The sequence below is a fragment of the Plecotus auritus genome, assembly GCF_963455305.1.
Source record: "Plecotus auritus genome assembly, chromosome: 5".
Taxonomy (NCBI): Eukaryota; Metazoa; Chordata; class Mammalia; order Chiroptera; family Vespertilionidae; genus Plecotus; species Plecotus auritus.
Window position 1 is genome coordinate 11,057,870 of NC_137776.1, and position 26,686 is coordinate 11,084,555.

The 26,686-nt window shown below is 46.0% G+C and overlaps 1 protein-coding gene and 1 pseudogene across 2 annotated transcripts; one reads left to right on the plus strand and one right to left on the minus strand.

Moving 5' to 3' along the window:
* The first annotated feature begins 263 nt into the window (after positions 1–263).
* On the plus strand, positions 264–4,716 carry FZD7 (frizzled class receptor 7). The gene has a single exon (XM_080670909.1). The coding sequence runs from the start codon at positions 911–913 to the stop codon at positions 2,633–2,635; it is 1,725 nt and encodes a 574-aa protein (XP_080527035.1). The 5' UTR covers positions 264–910; the 3' UTR covers positions 2,636–4,716.
* Positions 4,717–7,503: 2,787 nt separating this feature from the next.
* On the minus strand, positions 7,504–9,829 carry LOC308249578 (S-methyl-5'-thioadenosine phosphorylase-like; annotated as a pseudogene). The gene is made up of 2 exons: positions 9,787–9,829; positions 7,504–8,298 (listed from the first exon to the last, which is right to left on the minus strand). The product of its transcript is annotated as an S-methyl-5'-thioadenosine phosphorylase-like (transcript).
* Positions 9,830–26,686: the final 16,857 nt, after the last annotated feature.

The following is a 26,686-nucleotide window of genomic DNA, read 5'->3' on the forward strand; positions in this document are numbered from 1 at the left end:
CCTGGACCTCGAGGGCCCGCCCCCGGAGTGGTTTGTGAATGGGGGGAGGGGATGGGGCGGGGCGGCCCGGGACCTAGCGAGCCCGACGCTTCTTCTGGCGAGCGGCGCGGCTCCGAGGCGTTACTCTGCGCTCCCTGCGGGCGGGCGGCGGCGGCGGCGGGCGCCGGGCGCCGGGACTCACGGGCCAGGGCTGCTCAGGGCTGGAGAGGCCAGGGCAGGCCGCGGGCACCGGGACCTCGCAGCTTCGGACTCAGTGTAACTGGATTTCGGAAAAGAACTCACTGAGCTCTTGGTTCCAAGGCACCGATTGGACTCTGAGCGAGAATCGGCCGTTCGGCTGAAACTTGGGGCCGAGCCTTTGGGGCTGAAGAAAGAGCGGGGAGTTGAAAAGAAGGCGAAGGAGGAGGCGGCGGCGAGCAGAGCCTCGAGGCGAGGAGGCGGAGCAGCACCGCCGCCGCGGCAGCCTTGGCTCGCAGGCGGCGGCGCCGGGTCCTCGCCCGCCTGGGGCTGGGCTTGGTGTGGGGGGCGCGCGCGTTGCTGTGCGCTGTGATTCGAGAGACTTGGGCCAACTTTCAAGGGGAGTAACTGGAGACGCTTGTTGCTCCTCGCCGCAGAAAAAGCCGCACCGTTACGTCGCGGCAGGAGGAGAAGGCGGCGCGCCCGGCCCAAGCCGAAGAGTTTGGTCCCTCGGCGGCGGCGGCGCGACTGCTGGGCGGAGGTGGCTGCGGCGCCCCCGCGGCGCGGGCACTCCAGCTGCAGCGCCCCCGGCTCCGCGCCGCCCACGGCCCGGCCCCGGCGCCGGGAGGACTCTCATGCGCCGGGCGCGGTGGCGCCTCCCCGGATCCAAGCCTCCCTCGGCTGCCTCATCGCGATCCTCCAGCTGAGAGCGCCGCTGCACCCACGGCCGGCGATGCGGGGCGCCGGCGCGGCCACGCCGCGCTCTCCCGTGGGCTTATGCACCCTGGTGCTTGCGCTCCTAGGCGCGCTGTCCGCGGGCGCCGGAGCGCAGCCGTACCACGGCGAGAAGGGCATCTCGGTGCCAGACCACGGCTTCTGCCAGCTCATCTCCATCCCGCTGTGCACGGACATCGCTTACAACCAGACCATCCTGCCCAACCTGCTGGGCCACACCAACCAAGAGGATGCGGGCCTCGAGGTGCACCAGTTCTACCCGCTGGTGAAGGTGCAGTGCTCCCCCGAGCTGCGCTTCTTCCTGTGCTCCATGTACGCGCCCGTGTGCACCGTGCTGGATAAGGCCATCCCGCCGTGCCGCTCCCTGTGCGAGCGCGCCCGCCAGGGCTGCGAGGCGCTCATGAACAAGTTCGGCTTCCAGTGGCCAGAGCGGCTGCGCTGCGAGAACTTCCCGGTGCACGGCGCCGGCGAGATCTGCGTGGGCCAGAACACGTCCGACGGCTCCGGGGGTCCGGGCGGCGGCCCCACCGCCTACCCCACCGCGCCCTACTTGCCCGACCTGCCCTTCACCGCGCTGCCCCCGGGGGCGGCGGAGAGCAGGGGCAGGTCCTCCTTTCCCTTCTCATGCCCCCGGCAGCTCAAGGTCCCCCCCTACTTGGGTTACCGCTTCCTGGGCGAGCGCGACTGCGGCGCCCCGTGCGAGCCTGGCCGCGCCAACGGCCTCATGTACTTTAAGGAGGAGGAGAGGCGCTTCGCCCGCCTCTGGGTAGGCGTGTGGTCGGTGCTGTGCTGCGCCTCCACGCTCTTCACGGTCCTCACCTACCTGGTGGACATGAGGCGCTTCAGCTACCCGGAGCGGCCCATCATCTTCCTGTCGGGCTGCTACTTCATGGTGGCCGTGGCGCACGTGGCCGGCTTCCTGCTGGAGGACCGCGCTGTGTGCGTGGAGCGCTTCTCCGACGACGGCTACCGCACGGTGGCGCAGGGCACCAAGAAGGAGGGGTGCACCATCCTCTTCATGGTCCTCTACTTCTTCGGCATGGCCAGTTCCATCTGGTGGGTCATCCTGTCGCTCACCTGGTTCCTGGCGGCCGGCATGAAGTGGGGCCACGAGGCCATCGAGGCCAACTCGCAGTATTTCCACCTGGCGGCGTGGGCGGTGCCCGCGGTCAAGACCATCACCATCCTGGCCATGGGCCAGGTGGACGGGGACCTGCTCAGCGGGGTGTGCTACGTGGGCCTGTCCAGCGTGGACGCGCTGCGGGGCTTCGTGTTGGCACCCCTGTTCGTCTACCTCTTCATCGGCACGTCCTTCCTGCTGGCCGGCTTCGTGTCGCTCTTCCGCATCCGCACCATCATGAAACACGACGGCACCAAGACGGAGAAGCTGGAGAAGCTCATGGTGCGCATCGGCGTCTTCAGCGTGCTCTACACCGTGCCCGCCACCATCGTGCTGGCCTGCTACTTCTACGAGCAGGCCTTCCGCGAACACTGGGAGCGCACCTGGCTCCTGCAGACCTGCAAGAGCTACGCGGTGCCCTGCCCGCCCGGCCACTTCCCGCCCATGAGCCCCGACTTCACCGTCTTCATGATCAAGTACCTGATGACCATGATTGTGGGCATCACCACTGGCTTCTGGATCTGGTCTGGCAAAACCCTACAGTCGTGGCGCCGCTTCTACCACAGACTCAGCCACAGCAGCAAGGGGGAGACTGCGGTATGAGCCCTCCCCCCTCTGCCCCCCTCCTCAATAGAGGGGAGAACTTCTGGGTGGGGGGCTTGTTCCTGTCACCTCCTCCCCCTCCGAGGAGAAGTGACCTGGAAGGGAAAAGATTTATGTGGATGCGGGACGAGGTTTGGAAAGGAGGCCTGAGTGGGAAGACGGTTTGGATGAAAGGACCTCTGGCAAAGACTTGCAGGAGGATAATGATGATTCTAATAACGAAGGTGTTTCTCACGTACGGTACGGACGTCCTGGGCCTTTGGAGAAGAGGGAGACCAGCAGAGTGCCGAGTTCCTCCCAGCTCCGGCTGCCCTGGGGCTGTGAGCGATTCCCCCCGCTGCCAGACCAGCGGCCTGTCCTCCCTCCCCTGAGGCCCTGGTGAAAGAAAGGTACAGCTCTGTCTGCTGCGGCCGCTTTGTTGGAAAAGGGTGGACTCCCTGCAGTGCCCTTGTCAAGCGGTGGTCAAACCATAATCTCTTTTCACTGGGGCCAAACTGGAGCCCAGATGGGTTAATTTCCAGGGTCAGACATTACAGTCGGCAGTCTCTCTTCCCCTGCCCCCTCCCGCCTGTTGCTTTCCTCCCCTTTACTCCTTTCAAGTCTTGTAAAATAAGCATTTGGAAGTCTTGGGAGGCCTGCCTCCTCGAATCCTAATGCGAGGGTGCAAAAGAAATAAAGATAGCCTTTGGAGATGATGCAAAGGAGTAGTAGGTATTTTTGCTTTTTTTATTTTCTGGGGAAAGCAGGAGGAAGAGAGAAGGGTGTTTTATTTTGTTTAATGCCCTGAAAAGAAGTGATGACTTGTTGCTTTTCAAAACAGGAGTGCATTTTCCCCCTTGTCTTTGTTGTAAGAGACAAAAGAGGAAACAAAAGTGTCTCTCTGTGGAAAGGCATAACTGTGAAGACAGCAAATTTTACAGGCAAGGTAGTGCAAACTTGAGGTTTCTCTCTGGATGTTAACTTGGTTGAGATAAACATTCCTTTTTAAGGAAAGGTGAAAGGCAAGTGTGGTTCCATACCCCCATTGGGTCAGAGATCCTGACTTGGCTAAAGGAAATGCCAGGGGTTTTGTTGTTTGTTTTATATCAATTTAATTCAGAACACATGATCCAATGAAATGGGCTCTGTTAAAATTCGGACTCAGTGAAATCCCACCCTTCATTTTTTTTTCTTCCTATAAACCTGCCTTTAGGTTTTCTTTCTATTTTTTTTTTCTCCAACTTGAATCCTCCTAGGTAAAAGGAAGAGCGTAATGTCTTCAGCCTCCATGATACAGGCAAGTTAAACTTTAAAAGTAAGAAAAATGTTTGTCCTGTTTCCATAGTCCCATAAATCCATTTAGAACACATCATGTGTATGCTGATCCTGTCTTTGTGTGGCTGGGTAGGGAGGTGACCTACAGAACTGATAGTAAATGAAGAGGACAGTTGAAATCATGGGCCCCCTTCTTAAAGAAAGTCATTAAAAGAAGGTAAACTTCAAAGTAATTCTGGAGTCCTTTGAAATGTGCTGGATGGCTTAAATTTATTAATCTTAAATCATGTACTTTTTTTTCTATAATAGAACTCTGATTCTTTTGCATAATGGTCTAAAGCTGAGCAGAGGATCATGGGAGCTAACCTTTACTCTACCTTTGACACCACCCTCCAATCTTGCAACACTGTCCTATTTCTCAAAAACAGTTTTAAAATGCTGTTTTAAACAGTTTTTAAATCATAGGGGGTACTGTCAGGAATACAAGTTACTTTCTATAATGTTCAGTCCAGTGGAGCTGCTTTTTATATTCAAGTTATTGACCGTGGGTTTCTTAAACCTCCAAAACTATCTCATTTGTCAGATTTTTAAAATTCCCACCATGCAGTTCTTTGGCATCTTTTGTGTTGTATCTCTTGCATGTGAAATTTGTAAAATAGAGACAAGTGCGGTATGTATATTTTGTAAATCTCCCTTTTTTGTAAGAAAATATATATTGTATTTATACATTTTTACTTTGGATTTTTGTTTTGTTTTGCCTTTAAAAGTCTACAAGGAAGCCCCACTTTATCACATGTACAGATCACAAAATAAATTTTTTTTAAAATACCAACTGAATGTTTATTTAGTTTATAGTGCCTATATATATCAGTAAGCCAAAAAAATTAAGCTTTAGTGGTATGGAAACAAGGTGTGGAGGGACACACTGGATGGGTCTCTCAAAGAGGAAGAGATGATCTACAGGGTATCCACAAAAAATATATACACACTTTGAATAATTATTAATTCCAAAATGGGTTAAATCCGAAAAGAAAGAAACATCAGTTGAGCTATTATCAGCTATTAAAGTTTGCATACATCTTTTTATTGAGGTCTCTTTTTCATTGTATTTTTTAAAAAAGGTGTAATGAATGCCTTAACTGTCCCTTAATTTTTTTCCTGTTGTTGCTGCTTCCTGCCTCTCTCCACACCACCCACCACACACTCCCTTAAGCCTTTTCACATCCTGCTTTGGATAACTGACTGAAGGTACAGAATAAGCATTGCTTTTAAAGAGCTGCTATCTGATCCATGTTTTTACTTCCCTTCAGAGGTGAAGTACGTATTCCAAAGAGAACTAGAAGATATTGTTGGTCTGCTTTTCTTGGGAAGAATTCAGTGAGGTGTGTGTGTGTGTGTTTAAACTGATTAGTGTTTTGTATTATCCTGATGAACCTTATCTGAATTGTTAATATCTAAGTCCCTTGGGTTCAGGTGGTTGGGAAAGTCCTCAAATGATTCCAGATAATAGCAAGGGCCTTGCCTGTGGAGCATTCCTCAGCTGTAAGCTTCATTCTCCCTTCTAGGTCAACTGAACCAGAGGTCAGGTGCCTCCCGGAGGTGGCAGTGAAGATGGCAGTGACTCAGCAGCTCTGGCAGGAATAGACTCCAGGCCTAACCCCAGGGATAGCCTCAGAAGCCACTGAAGCTATTCTTCCCTCTTGTCCCAGAAGCCGACTTTGGAATCAGATTAGACTGAGAAGCCTTCGCTATCCAGGCACTTTGATATTAAACAGTCCCTCGGGGAAATGATAAAGGCATTCTAAATACTTCCAATTCCAAGCCTGCTAGCTTTTTTGTGTGTGTTTTTTTTCACCTGCCTCTCTTCTTTAATTCAGGTGCTGTTTCCTGGCTTTTCACAATACAGTTGCCTCATTCTCAGGCAGCCCTGGAGACCCAGCAGTAGCCTGGATGCCGCTGTTTTTCTTCCCTTCTTCGGCTCTAAGGTTCTGCACTTCTGAAGCCCAACAGAAACAGTTCTGTTTTTGTTTTAATTAACAGGCTCACACACATGGCTGGTGTGCTTGACAAATACACAGAGTGCAAGCCAGCGACAGACGGTCCTCCCCAGGAGGAGGAAGTCACGCGGCTGCCCTCTGTGCAGCGAGCAGCTCTAAGACCCTCCTGGGTGTGAGCATCACAATGGGTGTGAGGTCACCCTCACCTGGGAAGATCTGGGCGTCCAGGAAGGCAAAAAATAGCCACTTCAAGTCTCTTAAGGTTTATCCAGTTTTTGTTCATAAAATGACGCCTTTGAGGTTAAAGCATGCCCTTTTTTTTTTTAACACCACACTAATATGGCCTATGAAGAATGTTTGCTTTTGGGGTAGGTGGAAGGCTCCCAACAGGGTCTTCTGCTCACAAATTAACTGCTAAAGGCACGTGGACCCTTCTGTGGGGAGAGCTGCGTGTCTGCCCCTGGAAATGTGTCCCTCCCCTCTCCCCAGCACCGCCTGGTCCTTCCGGCTCTCAGAGATTGAAGAGCCTCGGTCTTGAGTGAGGGAACAAAGACGGTGCATGAATAAATTACTACCTGCTTTTTTGTAAGCAGAGATGAACGTGCTCAGTTTAATTCCTTTCACGTCGTGGTTGTCCTTATGTAGTTCTTTTTTTCTTTCTAAGTAATTTTTATTTTTGAAATAAACTTTACTATTTGAGTATATGCATATGGAAAAAAAGGTGAAGACAAAAAATATAAAGAAAATTAAAATGATCCAGTATACCCCCAAAATACAATAACAAACGATTATTTTTTCTAGTCTTTTGTGTGTGTGTGTGTGTGTGCATTTACAAACATATCAGCCATGGGTGTGAGCCTGCTAATTAGAATTTTGAAACAAAATTAGTACTGTAAGATGCTTACATATCGTTTTTTTTTTTTTTCATTTTATAGTATAGAGCAACCATTTCTTTAGGACATGAATTAAATAGTATATAAAAGCATGATCTTCAGTTGGCTGCTTCACAATCTAATTAGAGCTAAACCATCATTTATCTCCAATTTTTGGGATATTCCGTTGGTTTTGAATATTCGCTATTAAAACTAACACTATATTAAACATCCTTCTTTATGTATATATAGTTCTGTGTGTGCATTTTTAATTTTTTAAAGATCAGAGGAATACAGTCACCTGCATAGCAAAGTGTAAGCAATTTTAAGCCTTCTGATACTTTTTACCGAACTGCTCTCCAGAGAGATTGTAACGATTTACAGTGACACCAATAGTTGGAGTTCCATTTTGTCTTCATATTCCTTGGCAACATAGGAAATTGTATGTCACCCCCACCCTTTATTGTTATGAATTTAACGAGGGAAGAGGGATGGTGTGTTCTTGTCTTTTTCCTAAGGTGTAGGAATTTTTCCAGACGTTGACTGGATGTTGGCTTTCCCTCTGATTTTTGAAGCAGTCCGTGTCTTTCAGAAGGCATCTTCCACACTGGCCTGGTATGGTCTGACCACCTGTTCTTCCTTAGCGGGCAAGGGCAGAAAGCTTCTCCACATTTCTAATCGAGCAGGAATTCCCCAAATGACTAGAATGAGAAAGCCGTCTTATCTCCTGGGCAGCCATGCTATTTTAATGTAATAAAACAGAGAAATGGGCCTTATTCTTCAGGTTAGGGAGGGTTTCTGACCATTCCGTGGACCCTATCTGAGGTATAGCAGCAAGGAGTAAATTTTATTGGCGTGTTTTTTTTCAGGGCCTTTAAATCCTGGTCCCCTGAAACCACTTCTGATCCTTCCAGCAATGTTAATCTGTTGCCATGGTGATACTTGCTTGGCAAAGTCCAGCCTCTATAGCAGGAAGCACCTCTGGAACTGTGGTCAGGTTGATGACATCCGCCCCCCAGGTGTGACACATGGAGCTTTCTGTCCGTGAACTAAAACGAGTCCTTCAATTGTGAGCGTTGTCCCTCTTGAGTGGCACCTGAGTCCTAGCTTCTTAGCCGTCTCTATGAGGACCTGTCGTAGGGGGCAAAGCAGCTCAGCCTCGGGGGTAGGGGACACTCCTCCAGCACAGGAGTGACTCCCACCACAGCAGGTCAGAGGCCTCATGGTGGTCCTGGGATGAACTGGTCAATAACATCGCCGGGCTGATGCTCTTCCCTCAAGGAACCACAGCTGTGGTCACTGTAACATGAGTACAGCCTCCTCCTTCAGAGCCCAGATGTTCGCCTGAGGACTTCAGAAGGCATGGTGGTACGCTACCTCCCATGCCTTGCAAAGAGGACGCAATCAACATTCTCTATCTTCCCCACAATTAAGGCATCAGAAGGCTCACCAAATGGACTGTGCACACATTCCTCGGTTCTTCCTTCTAAGATTTCTGGATCATCCAGGCCTGTTCCACCAATTATTCAAATCTTCACAGCTGGCAGGGCGGGGGGGGGGGAGGATGGCACCTGAGGCCATGTCTGCACCCAGAAGAGGCTGGGGGGGTGGACACATGGGGCAGAGAAGCAGAGTGGATTTGTGCATGCAGCCTGTAGTTGATTCTTACCTAGGACTTTTAGAAGCTCAGGGATTTTTTTAAGGAGGTGCATCTAAGCAGAAAATATGTGAGGGAGAGTGTTTGTGAAAGGGCACATGTAAAGGTTAAGAAAAATATTGGCAGGAGTTCGGTGTTAATCCCTAGATAAGGAGCAGAAACTCTTGTGAAAATTTTCTGCAGTTTATAAAATAAAATTAGTCTACACAATAACCGCACGCAACACCTAATCTTTTAAAGTAGGTATGACAGCAATCTTGGCAAGAATAACTGTCCTGTTGATAGTGTTTTACTGTTAGAAGAAAAGTAAAAAAATTTTTTTAATGTGCTTGTAGAAAATAGTGATATTAGAGATTCTGTGAGTAGAACTGTAAGAGTGTAACAGCTGTAGGTTTGAACCCTGTAATTATACCAGGAAATTCTCTTCCAAGTCTCCCATCTTTAATTTCACTGAAAAGGCAGGTGGCTATTTATAGATGGTATATTTTTATATATGCATATGTGGATGGTGAATGCCAGTCTCCAGGGCTCCAGGAAATCCTAGAAGGGACCAAACGCACTCCAAAGTGGACTTAAACAATTTCTAGATCTGGCCTATTTTTCTCTTGTTTCACCCTGAGTGGCAACTGGTTTCATAAAACTTGATTTCTTCAACTCTTCAATTTGTGACACTTTTTACATCTGAATCTGTGTTCCTCACATTTCATACAAAAGTGAGCTAGTTAAAAGGGTACCATTAAAATGCCAGATCTTTGGGAAACACACATCATGTCTCTTATTTTCTTAGATTGAAAAAAAAAAAAAAAAAAAGAAAGTTCAGTCCCTTGGAAATTTCTCAATTAGTGCCACAGGTGTAGAAAGAAAGTTTGACCCAGACAATAATAACTTGTAAGTGACCCAGTTCGAGAAGGACTGAGCAAGGGGCCACTACATAAAAGGTGTTATGACAGGGACCAGAGGGATTACAGGTAAAAGCAAGAGGCACAGTCCACCTGGAAAACTTGCCACATAGCTCAGGGTAAGGAGGGCATCCCCAAGGAGAAATAAGCAACTAATTATATTTCTAGACCGAGTTTGGCAATCCATGGAGCCCAAATGTTAGTTAGAATAATATTACTTGACATTTGGTGGCATTTACTGTTTTCAAAAGCCACTTTCACATTCATTATTAGACTTTATCCTCACGGTTATTATAACAGCCCTATCATGTGGAATCATTCCTGTCTTGAAGATGAAGGTGGCTGTCCCTGAACCTCTTTCAGAAGACTTTACGCTAACAAAATAAAACTGAAGCTACTGTGAAGGATCCCAGAGTGCATCCGCTGGGGGCCTACTTCACTTCGCAGGAATTCTCAGGGAGCTGAGGCCCACCTTTCATGCCACACACCAGCGTGGCCCCGGCCTTAGATTCCATTTAGGGTTTAGGAAGTGGTCTCTGAGAGATGGGCATATTAGGAGCAAAAAGGGGGCAATTGGGAGACAGAGACAAATGTGTGGAGAGTTGGCAGTGGGGCAATAAGTCCCATACGGTCTTGAAGGAAAACAGCTGCTCAGATGATCAGCTTTTCACCCTTAGAAAACATGATCCCCAGACTTCAGCTGGGCCTTGCAGATTCTAGAGGACAATTCAAAGGGAAAAGTATCTTGTGGGGCGGGGGTGGCAGGACAGGGAATAAGAAATATAGCAGCAGCAATGAAAGCTTGTGTGACATAACTTAGCACCAGTTTTACTTTCTCGTTTCCAAAGGAAAACAAATCGCACGTAGCATTTAGCTCCAGTTTCCAGATCTGGGGTAGCTGGAGAGAGACTGGGTGGCAGCTGGTCCCTGGCGAGGAGACCAAGTCCTTGAGCTAAAATCATACATTATCTTCAGCGCCAACAAATTGTTTCCTGAGAACCTAGGACGTGCCAGGGCGCTGTGCTAAGCCCTGGATACAGCACACTGGCTTCTGGAACGCGTTTCCTAAGCCTTAGCCAGAGCTAAGCACATGCTTCTCACCTCACGTAGGCTCTCCGGTGGGGAGTGGACTAAAGACGCCTTCCTTTGTGTACGCAGACCACACGGGCATACCATGTTCCACTGTGCTCCGCTTTATTGAGCCTCGCAGATACTGCGTTTTTCACAAATTGAAGGTAACACCAGCAAAAGGATTATGGCTCTCTGAAGCTCGGGTGATGGTTAGCATTTTTTAGCAATATCGTATTTTTAGACATAACGGTATTGCACACTTAATAGACTACATTACAGTGTGAATATAACTCTTACATGTACTGGGAAACCAAAAAGTTCATGAGACTCCCATTACTGGGATACTTGCTTTATTGCAGTGGTCTGGAACAGAACCCGCAATATCTCCGAGGTAGCCTGTATCCTCCTCCCCATGATCCTACAGTACTAGCGACAAATAGGCAGCGAGACCTCGATCATATTCTGAAGATGGGAGACCGTGAGGCTAGAAGCAGCTTGTTCAAGGTCATGAGTAATCCCAGGCCAGGCCAGGCCAGGCCACAATAAAGGATCACGCTGGTCTCCCAAAGACTCTGAATCTGGGGGCTTTCCTTCAGAACAGTGTGCTTTGGAGGTTCGCTGTGGTAGAAGGAGAGGAACCCAAGAGGGCCAGGCGAGAGACAGGAGCTGAGAGGAGCTTTGTGAAAGGGAGCGTGATTGTACAGACATGTTGCCAAGGGCAGTGAGATTGGCTGTTCACACTCTGGTGATGATGATCATGATCTTTATAATTGCTCACATTTTGTTTGAACATTGACTATACGCTAAGCCCTGGGTACAATATGGCCTAATAGTTAAGACACAAAGCCCTAACCACTGGGCACTTGGCATCTAATAAGTGATAAATATCAGCATTCAGTGTTAATATATAATTATCTCATTTATTCCTCACAACCACCTTATGAGGTAGGTACCATTGTTCCCTCTTTTAAGCTCTGAAAGGTGAGCTCAGAGCAGCAAAATTGGTGGTAGCCTGTGCCTCTAATCACCACGCTCCAAACATTTACTAAGGTCTTACTAATGTCTTCCATTCTGTTATGATTGATTTAGCCCAGGATTGACGTGAGAATAAGTCAGGAAAAGAATTTACATCAGAACAGAATGAAATTGAGGATGCATCCTCAGCGCCAGTCCCCAGGAAGTATTCTCATGTTTCAGCGAGAGTAGAAAGCTCTGGGCCTTCGAGTTCGCCATCAGTACCCCCAGCTTCCAGCATCGCAGGCATTTGCCAGTGCTTCTGCGCCATTCTTCAGAAGCCAAATGGCTTGATAAAGTCAAAAGAGCCCCGGAAAACAAGAACAAATGTTCCAAACCAGACCAACCTCTCAAGTCACAGAGAAGTTTTATTTTACTGTTAGCGCAAGTGGCTGACAAAAAGAAAGCTAAAAATTAAACTTTCAAGTTCTTCATGCAGGGTCTAGCTTAGGGGAGCTCCCCCTACAAAAGCGGGCTCATATTTCACTGCAAGAGTGAAATGAAACAGCAAGGAAATTCAGTTAGTTCATCTTGGACGAGAGGAAGGCGATATACAATTCCTCCATTCACCTGGTGGCTTGGGGTCCACAAGTTACACAAAATGTCTACTTCAGATATCTAAGTCCCCATTCAGAGCTCACCACCACTCTTATATTTATAACTGAGCAGTTGAAGTGGCTACTGGAAAAAAATCTAAACGCAATCTCTGCTGTTCAATCAGAATGCTACCTAACTTGCCTTTTCTGGTTGTTAAATGATAAAGCGCAATCTTCTACTAGTCAGAACACCAGGTTTGGACTCTGCTGATGAATAGAAATACTCAACAGGTTACTGCGTGTGTAGGAGTAGACATTACCGTGTCTCTTAATCCTGGCTATTTGATTAAGAAAATAAAAGAATTCAACCCAGTGTTAGCCTTTTGCATAGGATCAGCCTTCAAGAAAAATCAGAATGGAGCCAGCCTCATTTTCCTCAGGGACACTTCTTTTAACCTAGAGATCTTTCTTACCTGTCACTCTGCACCAAGAAAAAGGAAACACAAAGATGAAATGTGTTTAAAAAAAAAAAAAAGATCAAAGGGAAAAGCCAGGAAGGGGAGGTAGCAAGAAGAAATTCTGAACACAGCCCTGCTTCTGAGCCACTGACACCTTGATTCGTCATTCCTCTGACAACTTGTAGGTGAATTTCCATCATTACTCTCATTCCCTTTATCCCAGAGTTATAATAAGCAGGAACATTAACTGAGAGTGTTGATGTACCAGACACAAACATGGAGTGTAGTACCCACTCGACACACCTTGTCTTGATTCCCTCAACAGCTCTCTGAGATAGAAACTACATCCCCACTTTAAAGACAGAGAAAGCTGAGACACCAAGAGATTCAGAAACTTGTCCAAGAGCCCTTGACTCCCACAATGTAGTGCACCCCTCTTCCTACTTTGTTTTCCAGCCATGACTACTAAATTGTTGGTATCTATAGAATCGGTTCTGTTTCTTTGGAATATCACTAAAGCTGTGATTAGTTTGGGGGTGGGGTGGGGGGTGTGAAATACATTTATTCTAAGACGTGTACCTTGTTAGCAGGGAATCAGACCCTGCTTTTCCATGATCTCTGTTCATCCCACTTAACAGAGGATCACAGGAGGACCATGGCCACCGGTGGTCAGCTCGTAGATGTGTGGAGCCAAAGTGGATTTGGATTTAGTTCATTTCATTGTGTTTTTACATACAAGGGGTACAGGGGAGCTTGATGAGACATCCCACCCAGGGCAAAGTGACTTCAGAATATCAACATCCAAGTCCAGATGACTCAGTGAATGTGCTTGCAAGGGTTCACCATATCTATTCTCCAAGATTTCCTGAAGATGGGGGATTTGACAGATAATAACAGGTTCCCTAAGGAGTTTGGGAGTTGTTTGGAAAAGATGAGTTAATGACTCCCTCCAAGCATGAAAAAAGTCACCACTGGTATTCCAGTTTGGGGAAATAACTTCAGCTCACTTGAGTGGATGGTGCTAAGATGGTCAAGGGACACAAGAATGTCTCCCAGCCAACATGGGCTCTGTCACCGTCAGCCTGAGCTACCCCTTTCCATACCTGGGCATCCTGGATAAGCCCACGTGGATGTTTAAAAGCCCGCCCATTAGCATTGTTGGAAGAAAAAAGCAAAGCAGGCACTTTTTATCCGAGAGCCAGTTACTGCAGCTCCCTCCATAGGACTTGCCTCAGGGGAGAGGAGGTAGTTACAAGGCACATCGTGCTCCCTCCGCCATTGTCAGGACTGGCTTGCTTTCCTGCCTCCCTGCATGCGGCCCTGTAGGCTCCTGGTGTTTAAGAGGCATCCTGAACTGTCGGGACAAGGGCAATGGTCTGAGATCCAAAAGCTGGTGTTCTATATTTCACTCTGTCAGCAATTTCAGCTTTATCCTTGGCTCTGTCCTCTTCTTAACCCCCATAATCGGCCAACCAACTTGAATTCTAGTTCCTCCACATGGTCACCATCTCTTGCTTATATCACTATGACGGGTCCCTACTCTCGCTGCCTCCATTTTGGTCCCTCCTCTAATTCGTTTCCACCCTGTGCCAGAGGAATCATGGTAAATGCAACTGTGACTATGTCTCTTCCTTGTTTAAAATCCTAAGCACGGCATACAAGGCTTTCCGTAATCTCTAGCAAGCTCTCCAGCCTCATCTCCCACCATTTCTGCACTGATTCGTTTACAGTTGCCTACATACTCATGTATCACAGGAATTCATTTTTTGATGAAAGGAAGAATCTGTAGCTATTTCAACTGCTGAAAGCTAATCGAGCCCCATATTGGATGTGCTCCAGCTCTCTTGCTCTCTGCCAAAATGGACAGGAATGTGGATCCAGAGAAAATCAGAATGAAGACATAGATATCTGCATCATCACCCTGGGACATTCCTACATCATCTTGGGACAACGAAAGGAATCCCAAGAAGAAGGGATATGACTGGCTAAAAAAAAAAAATAAAAAATAAAAAATAAAAAAATCATACAAGATCATTAAGTATTATTAGTGCCTAAGCAGTGATTCGTTTTATATTTAATTTCTAGTGCTCAGCAGAACATCCAGTACAAAGTGATGCTCAGTGTACTGGGTTGGTTAGTGTTCCCCGAAATTCATGTCCTTCCCAGAACATCAGAACCTGATCTTATTTGGAAATAGGGTCAGATGTAGTTAATATAGTTAAGATGAGGTCATACTGGAGTAAGGTAGACCTTTGATCCAACATGACTGTTGTCCTAATTTTTAAAAAGGAAGAAAGACACACAGGGAGGATGCCATGTGATGACAGAGGTGGAGATTGGAGTTACATGTCTAAAAGGCAAAAAACACCAAGGATTGCTGGCAACCACCAGAAACTAGACGAGGCAAGAAAGTTTCCTCCCTGGAGCCTTCAGAGAGAGCATGTCTTGTTGACATCGTATTTCCGACTTAGAGCCTCCAGAACTGCGAGAGAATACATTTCTGATGTTTTAAGCCACCTAGTGCATGGTAATCTGATAAAGCAGGCGTAGGAAAGTAGTACCCTCAGAGATTGCCTGTTGGATAAATAAATAAAAAGAATGAATGGAACACATGTGGAAAATTATTTGGAGCCAACTAAAGTATTAGTTAGGAACCTTAGAAATATGATTTATAGGTTATCAGCCAAAATCTACTTCTCCTGCCCCATGACCCCATAACTAGATTAGAGATGAATATATAGAGTTGGAACTCTAAATACTAGCTTTGCTATAGACTGGCTATAATACCTCACTACAGCTGGAGAACAAAACTAAGAACCCAGAGGTTCTTTTCAAGAAATCATAAATCCTTTTGGAAATCTGATAGAACGGTGGATTCAGTTCCCAGAAATAATGAAAGTCTGGTCATATACACTCAAGATTGCAGACAATTTCCTCCTACCTCCCCAAAACCATTGAACCAAGATTAAGAGCTCCTCAATTAGAAGATACAGGTAGAATATTTAGGATTTTTCACCAATTCTTTGGACACAACTAAATACAGAAAAGGGTAACAGAATTGTTTCTCCTCTTTAAATGAGGCCATGTCAAGCCATGGGGCCCCCATCATTTGGAATGGATTTCAATCGCTCATCTCAGAATGACGATGGACTATAAGAGAACAACCTGGTCTGGAAATGTAGAGACCTGAATTCCAAATCCAGCTTTGCCATTTAATTCTTTTGTTCTTTTTCTCTTCTATTCAACCTCAGCCCCAGTAAAAATGTGGATGCTTTTAGGGTCAGAGGACAGGTTAATGAGATAATGCTGGTAAAGCACTTTGCCCCCCAGGAAAAGGTCCCTATGTAAACACGAGATATTATTAGACATTATCAAACTTCAGCCCAGCCAGCAGTGGCCCAGCCAGAGGTGAGTTCTCTTCCTTATCTACTGTTTGGCCGAATTGGGCTTTTTCTCTAAGGCAAAGAGTGTGGGAGGTCTCCTGTTGACTGGTGTTGGGGACTCTCTGATAAGTGGGCCCTGTCATCTCCCTTTGAGCAGTGCAAACAGATCCTTTGACCACATTTGATTAAAGGCTCCCTTCTTTACTAGCAGCGAACCCAAATCTCCCTGTGCATACATGTTAAAGCAATAATCTTTAGGGAATTCCTCCTTTCCCATGCGCATAACGTCAATGTGAGCTATTCAGATTTGTTGATAGAAAAATAAATCTTATTTCATGTTTGGTGGTTGTGATTTTTTTATTATCTCTTTGGATTACACAGAATTTTCCCCTTTACTTCTGCTGTTCTTGGCCAATTTGAAAAAAAGAAGAAAATACATTGGCTTCAGGGACATTGGTTTTAGAACTTACTAAAAGCAGCAAGAAGAAAAGAGTAATTTCTACAATTACTAAATTGTAATCAAACTTAAATGCTTCAAACTAACATTCTCTGTTCTCCCCACCACCCCCCCCAAAAAAAAGAAAGAAAAAAAAAGGCCAAAAAAGCATGAGGGAAGGAGTTTCTTGAGTTCTATGGGAATTTGTGTGGTATGTGTGTTTTTTTATTATTATTTCAAGGGAGCTTTTTCATCATCAGAATTGACAAGGGCAGCGAACTGAGAGAAACCTAAAATGACAGCAGTAATTTTCATCAACATGAGGATAACATAGAATCTTAACTCAGAGCCCTAAGAAGTTTCACTACAAAGGAAAAAGAGTTCACCCACAATTACCCAGTCCTCATGCACACATACTAAGGGTACCAGACTTACATTAGTCAGTGCTCTCAGCATTTGGTCAAACTAAGTTTCAACAAATTTCATCAGTTGTACTTTTCAACTAGCAGGATGATTTTTTTAAAGAGATTGTTAAATCCTAATCAAGCAGAGTATAAAAAATCTTCTCTCCTTCCATCCTTTCCCCCTTCCTATTATGTACCAGACACTGCTAAGTAAATGTGAATGACACATTCTATTATCTATAAGGTCAGTATTTAAACCACTGGGATTGCAGATCTCACAACTTTGTGATGGACAGAGATGTGCCTTGGGGAGATAAAATTGTATTTACTGTAGGAGAGAGAGACAGGGAAAGTGAAGGAGCAGGAGAAAGATAATTGATAAGAATGAGTGCCCTTGGAGAGTCTATTTCAGACAAGTTTGAAAGTTGTAGTTATGATCAACTGCTACCATTCTCACCACTTTACTTCCTCCCCTTTCCTCCCGTGGATCAAACATTTAACAATTATTCAGAACCACCTTAGGTGACCACCACCCCAACCTATGATATCTGACCTATGTGTTTGTACCTGAGATACATGTATTCATATCACAGGCTACATTTTGAAGGTGTGGCATTCTCCTACCTCTTTTCCTCTCTGAATGTGTCCTAGGAACATTCATGCCTCGTTAAAAAGCAGGAAGGATAAATGAAAGAGAATCCCAGTAGGTTTTAGGAAAAAAAATATGCATTAACGTTATTTAAATATATATTTAACGTTTACTAAAAATAACTTGGATTGCAGGAGAAAATTAATTAGACAGAAAGCTTCTACTCAGAATTATGCTATCTGATTGTGTAATTAGACCTGGCTTTTAGGCCATCTTAACAAGTTTAGTTGAAAAGGAAGAGAGATCATTGTTTATTGGAATGGCAATAATTTGGGTTTCTTTAATTGACTCCTGGTGTGAATACGTTGATGCCTGCTGTTCTCTAAGAGGCAGCCTGGAAAGTTTCCAGGAAAAGTTCACATTCCAGGGACAGTGCTGGAATCTACTTTCCATTGCAACCCAAGTCTGCCATTGGGGCTTGAGTCTGTTCCAGCAAAATGCCAGCTTTCAAAGGCAGCCTCAGCTGGCAGCAGACACCACAGCTGCACCAGGGGCTGGATGAGGAGCCCAGCTTTGAGCTTGGCCATCAAGATAATGGAGGGCACTTCCAAAATCTTACCTTCACCGTGCCCTAAAGCAATAAGTTCACCAAAGGCCCTGGCTTCAGAAGCCAACAGGGAGGACTTGGAGATAGCATTAACATTCTGACATGAAGTCACCCCAAAAAGAGCTGCAATGAAGGGGAAGTGGGGAGTGCTGGAGCTTTCTCTTCCCAGTGCTTCCAAATGTCCAAAAGCAGTGTTGCCAATTGCTTGCTAAAAATTAGTACATTCCATGGGAATTTAATAAGGGGCAAAATAAAGATAATCCATAACCCACTTAAAAGCAGAGACACGTTTTGCAGGCCCTCACTACTCTAAGCTCTAAATTAAAAATATCTAATTTTCTTTATAGGGAGTTTAGGTAAGAAGGAAGATAGAGACTGGGGGTCCTGAAAGAAGAAGTGGGGATTTCAAAGCATGGTTTGATCCTGAAGGCCTAACAGATGGCCAACTCTTTACACATAATCATTGCAGCAACCCTCCTTCCTGCCTCTGGGAACATCCAGCATGCACACAGTGGCCATGGACTCTACCAGGTTGGTCGAACATGGACTAGCCACAGTCCTTCCCTGACCTAGTCCCCCTGAACACAACTGATTGTTGGGAGGGTGGGTGTCTGACCCAAGCGGGACCAAGTTGAGCTTTCCGCTGGGAATTGGAACGGGAATTCGGTGCCTGCGCTGTAGGATGTAAGTCCAGGAGCCTTGGTGGCTAGCTGATGGGCCTCAGAAATGAGAGGCAGCAAAAACATCTTAATGCCTTTAAGTCTCTGATTATGCTTGTTCTAAGATGCAGCTCAATATCATCATAATAATAGTTAACCATTTAAAAACACACACAAATAAACTCTGTTTAAAGAAATAATTAGCATAATAAGGAAAAACTAGGACATCTTTCTAATCATCCTCTAGGTCTGCTTTCTTTTCCCCTCTGGACTTTCCTATGAGCACTTCTTACTGCCTGAAATATCTCTTCTCCGGAGAATAACTTATAGTGCCAACTTCTAAAGCATGGTGGTAGCTGGGGGAAGGATGGGAAATAAAGCAAATGAAACAGTAGATTGGGAATATGTTGAGGACACTTACCTGGCACCTCCACAAGCATTGGGTGTCCATATGGGTCCTCCAAGAAGCAGACATCAAGACAGGAGAGATTTATTAGGAAAAACACATTTTTCCCGTGAGGGGAAATGAGAAGGGAGCCAGAACTGTCCAACGAGGGACAGGTCTGACCATGTGAAGGAGAGGGGGAAGGCAGGAAGTTTAGATGGAATTATCTTAGACTCTTGTGCAGTTCTAAAAATGTTTGGCAAGAATGCTAGGGAGGCTAGGGAGTCCTTGAGCAAAAGTCACCCACCAGAGGAGTCCTACATCTGCCGTGTCTCTCAAGAACAAGCCTGCCCCGCCCTAGCTGGTTTGGCTCAGTGGATAGAGCATTGGCCTGGGGACTGAAGGACTCCAGCTTTGATTCTGGTCAAGGGCACATGCCTGGGTTGTGGTCTCGATCCCCAGTAAGGGGTGTGCAGGAGGCAGCCGATCAATAATTCTCTCTCATCATTGATGTTTCTATCTCTCCCTTCCTGAAATCAATAAAAATATATTTTAGCCGAAACCGGTTTGGCTCAGTGGATAGAGCGTCGGCCTGTGGACTGAAGGGTCCCGGGTTCAATTCCGGTCAAGGGCATGTGCCTTGGTTGCGGGCACATCCTCAGTGGGAGGTGTGCAGGAGGCAGCTGATCGATGTTTCTCTCTCATCGATGTTTCTAGCTCTCTATCCCTCTCCCTTCCTCTCTGTGAAATATTAATAAAATATATTTAAAAATATATATATATATATTTTAAAAAAAGAAGAAGAAGAAGGAATAAAAAAAGATCAAGCCTGTGGGAAGCGCGGCCTCAGGGCAAACGTGGGGATGGATTTCAGAATGTGCAACTGGGACCCTCAGTCGACTATGCTCCTGGCAGCTGGAGATCTGAGAGGTGCTTTTTCATGACCACCACGGTACCTATTTCTTCAACGTCCACTTGACTGCCACCTGCTCCTCTGCCCTGATTTATACAAGCGGAACTACTCTGTCCCTCTGGATTCCCATAGCATTTTCCATCCCTCTCTTAACACAACTTCATACTTTTTATCTTGTAGTACTTTCTTTTCTTTTTTTTTTTTTAATATATTTTATTGATTTTTTACAGAGAGGAAGGGAGAGGGATAGAGAGCTAGAAACATCGATGAGAGAGAAACATCGATCAGCTGCCTCCTGCACACCTCCCACTGGGGATGTGCCCGCGACCAAGGTACATGCCCTTGACCGGAATCGAACCCGGGACCCTTGAGTCCGCAGGCTGACGCTCTATCCACAGAGCCAAACCGGTTTCGGCTTGTAGTACTTTCTTGTGATACCTTCTACTTTGTACTGTGTGTGTACATGCAGCACCCCCAGATACTGCTGAGCCTGGTGAGACTCTATTCTGCAAGGGGTGTGGGGGAGGGGGAGGCTGTTGGTCTTCCTTGCTCACTCAGGGCAATGGGAATCTTGACTTGGATACTCAGAGTTTATCTCGTTTAGATATCTGCTGTACTCCCTTTCTTCCCAGGCTCTTATTTGTTCACGTCTCAACACTTCTAAAATTGGGGTGCCACTTATAACTTACGTCAAAAGAAATCCGCCCCTGCTGGCAGGAGAGTAAGTTGAGACAGAGCTATTATCGGCTGCCCGTGGGAGAATTTAGCGAGGCACATTTACAAGAAGTGAAGCAAATATTTATTGCTGAAGGCAGGACTACACTTTCATGTTTTCTAGCAAAACAACAGCCAAGCACTTCAGAGAACACAGGAGGATTGCCAGACTACACAATGGGCACCATAATTACATACAATGGAAATGACAGCGATCTCAGGAGAAATGGCAGCATTTCTGAAGTTAAGGGAGGTTGATGTGATCAGCTCGTTCATTGCAAAGTCACCCTCAGGTGCCAAGTATCTTTCAGAACCTCCTGGATGACTTTCAAGAGAAGCTGTTTACCTCGTAGAGAGGGATCATTTAATTAAGGGTAGGATAAAAATGTGACTTCAACCAAACAGGAAACACAAATGACTAACAATTAGATGCCTCAGCCGACATTTGCTAAAAAGGTCAAAATCACCAGGCCAGGTGATAAAAATCAGAGAATCCCCATAATGCCATATACAACTGCCAATGGTCACAAATGATTCAGAAGCACCCATAGGCTGAATTTGAAAGAGGTTTATTCTCCAATATTGAATAAAGTACTGAAAAAAGGAATATGTGTATAAATCTTATGTTTGTGTTCCTTTTAATAATGTTTTCCCCTTAAAATCTGTTATTAAATAATCAGTGTAAAGTATATGGCATCTTAGATTTGAGGAACTAGGGTTTCTATAATAATAAGTGGTTAATGAAATGACGTTATGTTGATACCAAAGGGAATGATTAAACCCACACCCTATAATGAGAATTCTGTTCCGTTTATAACATGGCGTTGGCAAAGCTCAAAATACGTATCACAATTCACTCGCCCTCACCTATGGGTGGCATAACTACTCAGCCATGAAACTCTTTTTTGCTGGGCCAGGACTTTGCAGAATTATTCTCAATCGTGTGTTCTAAGCAGCCTCTACCAACTGGACTGGATTTAGCACATAATGGAAAACCTATTTGCACTCACTATGTTATGTTTTATACGGAATTATTTCCAAGGCGTATACAGGGGGTTCTAATACCAGTCTCCTCTTTCTCCACCTAAAGAATTAATGAAAACTCCTAACAGTGACACCAAAGGAACCATTTGAGGATCTATTTGGAGTCTTTCTGTAGGTCCTCCAGACCTGGTGCTCCATATTGCTTTGGGTCACCCACCTTGTTACCAACCACAAAAAGTTCTGTTTTTGTTTACATGTTTATTTACTCTATATACAGCCGTTAAGTACCAAGCATCTCTCAATTGATGTTTTTAAAGATTTTCTTCCTTAAAATATGCCCTACAAATGCTTGCTGTCTGTTCTGCTAACTAATAAAAATGGCGGTGTGGTAGCCCTGTAGCTCAGTGGTTGAGCATTGACCTATGAACCAGGAGGTCACGGTTCCATTCCCGGTAAGGGCACATGCCCAGGTGTGGGCTTGATCCCCAGTGTGGGGCCTGCAGGAGGCAGCCGATCAAGGGTTCTCTCTCGAGGAGGATCCAAGATGGCAGCGTAGGTAAACACCTAAACTGCTGCCTCGCACAACAATTTCAAAACTACAGCTAAAAGACAAAAAGTCTATCACCCAGAACCACGGGAAAGCTGGCTGAGTGGAAGTTCTACAACTAGAAGGAAAAAGAGCATTGAGACGTGCACAAGTGCTGAAAAGCTGAGGTACAGAGGCGCGTGTATAGGGCTGGCAGCGGGCGACTGGGAGTGCTGCTTTTTTCAACCCGAAGGGAGATAAGCTCCCGATTACTCCGAACTCCAGTTTCCGGGGAGACGCGGGGGACCCAAACTCCTACGAGGAGAAGCTGGACTGTCTGCCATTGGGTCGGAAAGTGAGAGTGGCTTGCTTGCAGGGCTACGCGCAGGAATAATTGTTTACTGTGCTGGGGCGCGGGACACAGGGACGTGGTCGGAGACACAGAGCCGGCTAACTGGCAGCCATCGCTGTTTTCCATGCCCTAGGCTAGTGACACCCTGAGACCCCGCCCCGCACAATCTACAAACCCACCCAAGCTCCAAGCAGTGGCTTTAGCATATGAATGGCCTGCCCTATAGCAGCTTAACCTAGCAAACTTGCAGCCCGGGTCAGACAGCTCCAAAACCTCCAAACCCCAAGCAAAGAGGAGAAAACTGTAGTTCTCACTGTAGCTTCTGCTGGGTGGCCTCAGACAGTAGCTGACCTGCACCCCATTGGAGATCCAGAAGCCAGTGTACCTAGTGGTCAGTGTGAGACACCAGATTTCAGCTCCTCACATCCATAAGTGACACATTCAAGAGGCAGACTCAGTGAGCACCAAAGCCCCACTGAAACAAGTCCTGCACCATAAGCGTGTCTCCAGCGCAGCAGTTCTTCCATTATAGACACAGCGGGTCCTCACAGCCAATTGGCCTGGAGGTCAATTCCTCCCAGTGTACCAACAGCAATCAAGGCTTAACTACACTAAGACTTTGCACTCAGCCCACAAGGGGTTGTACCAAGAGCGTCCACCTCAGGTGATTGGGGAGGCTGAGCTACTGGCCCCTATAGTCACCTACCACACAAAGCCACTCCATCAACACAGGGAAGCAGCCAAAATGCAGAGACAAAGAAACATGTCACGAAAGAAAGAAATGGAGGAAAGCAAACTACTGGACGACATAGAGTTCAGAACCACATTTATAAGGTTACTCAAGAATCTTCTAAAAACCGCTGAGGAATTTAGTGAGACCTTTAAGGATCTTAATGAGAATGCCAAAAAAATGGAAAAGGACTAGTCAGAAATTAAGCATACACTGTCTGAAATAAAGAATATACAGAAATTCAACTGTAGATCAAAGGACCCCAAGAATCAAAACAAAGATCTGAAATATGAGGAAACAAAAAACACCCAACCAGAAAAACAAAAAGAAAAAGGAATCCAAAAATATGAAGATAGTGTAAGGAGCCTCTGGGACAACTTTAAGCGTACCAACATCCAAATTTTTGGGGTGCCAGAAGAAGAGAGAGAGCAAGATATTGAAAACCTATTAGAGGAAATAATGACAGAAAACTTTCCCTACCTGGTGAAAGAAATAGACTTACAAGTCCAGGAAGCGCACAGAACCCCAAACAAGAGGAATCCAAAGAGGACCACACCAAGACACATCATAATTAAAATGCCAAGGGCAAAAAACAAAGAGAGAATCTTGAAAGCAGCAAGAGAAAAACGGTTAGTTACCTACAAAGGAGTACCCATACGACTGTCAGCTGATTTCTCAACAGAAACTATGCAGGCCAGAAGGGAGTGGCAAGAAATATTCAAAGTGATGAACAGCAAGAACCTACAACCAAGATTACTCTACCCAGCAAAGCTATCATTCAGAGTTGAAGGTCAGATAAAGAGCTTCACAGACAAGAAAAAGCTAAAGGAGTTCATCACCACCAAACCAGGATTACATGAAATGCTGAAGGGTATTCTTTAAGAAGAGGAAGAAGAAGAAAAAGGTAAAGATAAAAATTATGAACAACAAAATGACATCAAATACATACCTACCAACAAGTGAATCTAAAAATCAAGTGAATAAAAAACCTGAAGAACAGAATGGACTGGTGAATATAATAGAATCAGGGACATAGAAAGGGAGTGGACTAACAATTCTCATGGGGAAGGGGGTGTGAGTGGTGCAGGAAGAGATTGGACAAAAATCTTACACCTATGGATGAAGACAGTGGCGGAGGGTAAGGGCATGGGTTGGGGTGGGGTGGGGAATCAGGTGGAGGGGAGCTATGGGGGGGAAAAAAGAGAAACACCTGTAATAATCTGAACAATAAAGATTTATTAAAAACAAAACAAAACAAAACAAAAACTATTTGATTGAGACCCATCTTGCACAGGCTCAAGGGAGAGAGAATGCTTCCACCACACTGGGCTACGATCTATTGTAACTCCCAGATCTGAGGAAGAAATAAGAGAATTTTGTTTTTATAAATGTTACCTCCTCCTCGTCACCATTCCCAAGAACCTCTGACTTTCAAGGAATTCCTCAGCCTAAAAAATAATCAGAGAGAGCTTCCATCTGCTGCATCTGTGGTTCTCCAATGCCGGGGGGCCCTACTTCGAATATATTAATCAGAATCTGTGGGTGTGGGGCCCAGGCACATCTCTCCTGGCCCTTGAGACAATCCCATGTGATATATATATATATATATATATATATATATATATATATATATATATATTATTGATTTCAGAGATAAGGGAGAGGGAAAGAGAGATAGAAACATCAATGATGAGAGAGAACCATTGATCAGCTGCCTCCTGCACGCCCCGTACTGGGATTGAGCCCACAACCCAGGCATATGCCTTCGACTAGAATCGAACCCGGGACCCTTCAGTCCGCAGGCTGATGTTCTATCCACTAAGCCAAACCGGCTAAGGCAAGAGGCACTATCCCTATTTTTCAGAGGAGGGAACTGAGGCTCAGAGGATAAGCATTTTCTCATTACACATCTCATAAGAAATAGAACCAGCCCGGTCCCCAGATAGTTCTCAAATGTATGTTGTTTTTGTTAAGTGCCCTCCATAACATATTTTAACATGATGTGAGGTAGTACCACCAAGAACCCTTCTGGTGCTAAACTGCGGACAGGCTGGTAGATCACACACAGAGAGCTATTCATACATGTGCCCCACACAGGAGAGGCCCTTCGCTTGCCCCAGCAGAGCAACCACAAACCCTAACTGTCGCTGAATTGTCAACTGTCCCGCTACATTTCAACACTCTGACCAGGATGGTTGTGGGGTTTTTTTTGTTTGTTTATTTTTTGTTGTTTTTTTGAGGAACCAGAAGGTTAGGGCAGCACAAGTATTAGGGTGGATAGCCAGGACACAAGTCAACATCTTTTCTAAATATTACTATGAATTCTGAATACTTTTAGTTCCTGAATAACACTATCTGTTTAGATTTCGGTGAGTAAACATGCCTGAGACAAAATTTGACTTGAAAAGAGATAAAATGGAGGAAATAGGTTGATAGAGTGAACCAGAAGTGAGAACCGCTTGCCTCCTTCCTTGCCTCTGTTCTGTTGCTTTCACGTTATTGATTCCCTAGACCCGTGGTCGGCAAACTGCGGCTCGCGAGCCACATGCAGCTCTTTGGCCCCTTGAGTGTGGCTCTTCCACAAAATACCACGGCCTGGGTGAATCTATTTTGAAGAAGTTTAAGTTTAAAAAATGTGGCTCTCCAAAGAAATTTCAATCGTTGTACTGTTGATATTTGGCTCCGTTGACTAATGAGTTTGCCGACCACTGCCCTAGACAAAACAAGAAAACTCAAAGGGATTCTCAGTAAAACTAAAGCATTCTCCTAAAAATGCCCACTTTGGTTACAGAATCTCATTTTCCCCAAAAGCTGCGTGAAGACTACTTTTCGCTGCTCTTCTGAGCAAATCTGGAGCTGCCCAGACTCCGTGGGGCAGGTGGAGCAGCTGCGGGCCTCCCCAAGTCCTAGTGGAGGCAGACGACTCTCCCCAGCTTGCGGCTGACCCGGGACAAGCCGTCCACCATATGGATTTCCTTGTCGGAACTCCCTCCGCTCAGCGACGCCCCTTGTCAGAGCACAGAGCCCGCACTTCTAGCACAGATCGGCCCAGGAAATAGCTCGTCATGAATCACAGAGGCTCACGGGTTTCTGCCGAACAAAGCACTCGGGCTCCCTCCGGGAAACTTCTTGGCCCAGCCTCTGTCTGCCCCGCTGGAAAAGCAGGTAATTTCCAAGCGGGCCTGTAGAACTCCAGGGCGAGGATGGCGGCAAGGCAGGTGTGTCCAGCCAGTCCACTGCTGTACCTTCTCACAGCCACAGATGCTGCTTTTCCTACCAGCTGCGACCTAAACCCGAGTTAAGATGGTGATTAGTGGTGGTGGTGGGTGTCTCAGTAGGAGCTTTCTGAAGAAGAAAAGGCTTTGATTGAGCCAATGAAAGCTGTTGCCAGGGAACCAGATGCCATGAACAGGCCCCTCCAGCAGCGTCAGAATACAAGCTGGGAGTGCTGGGCTGAGCATTAAGTGTACTTGGCAGCCGAGTCCGGCAAGGGCCGTTAACCCTTTGTGCACCTAACTATGTCTAGACAGTGAGTCAAGAGAAGGATTATCGTGAAATCTGAAAAGCTGACCTGCTATCAGCATCTCCCTTGGGAATGTACCATTTGACGG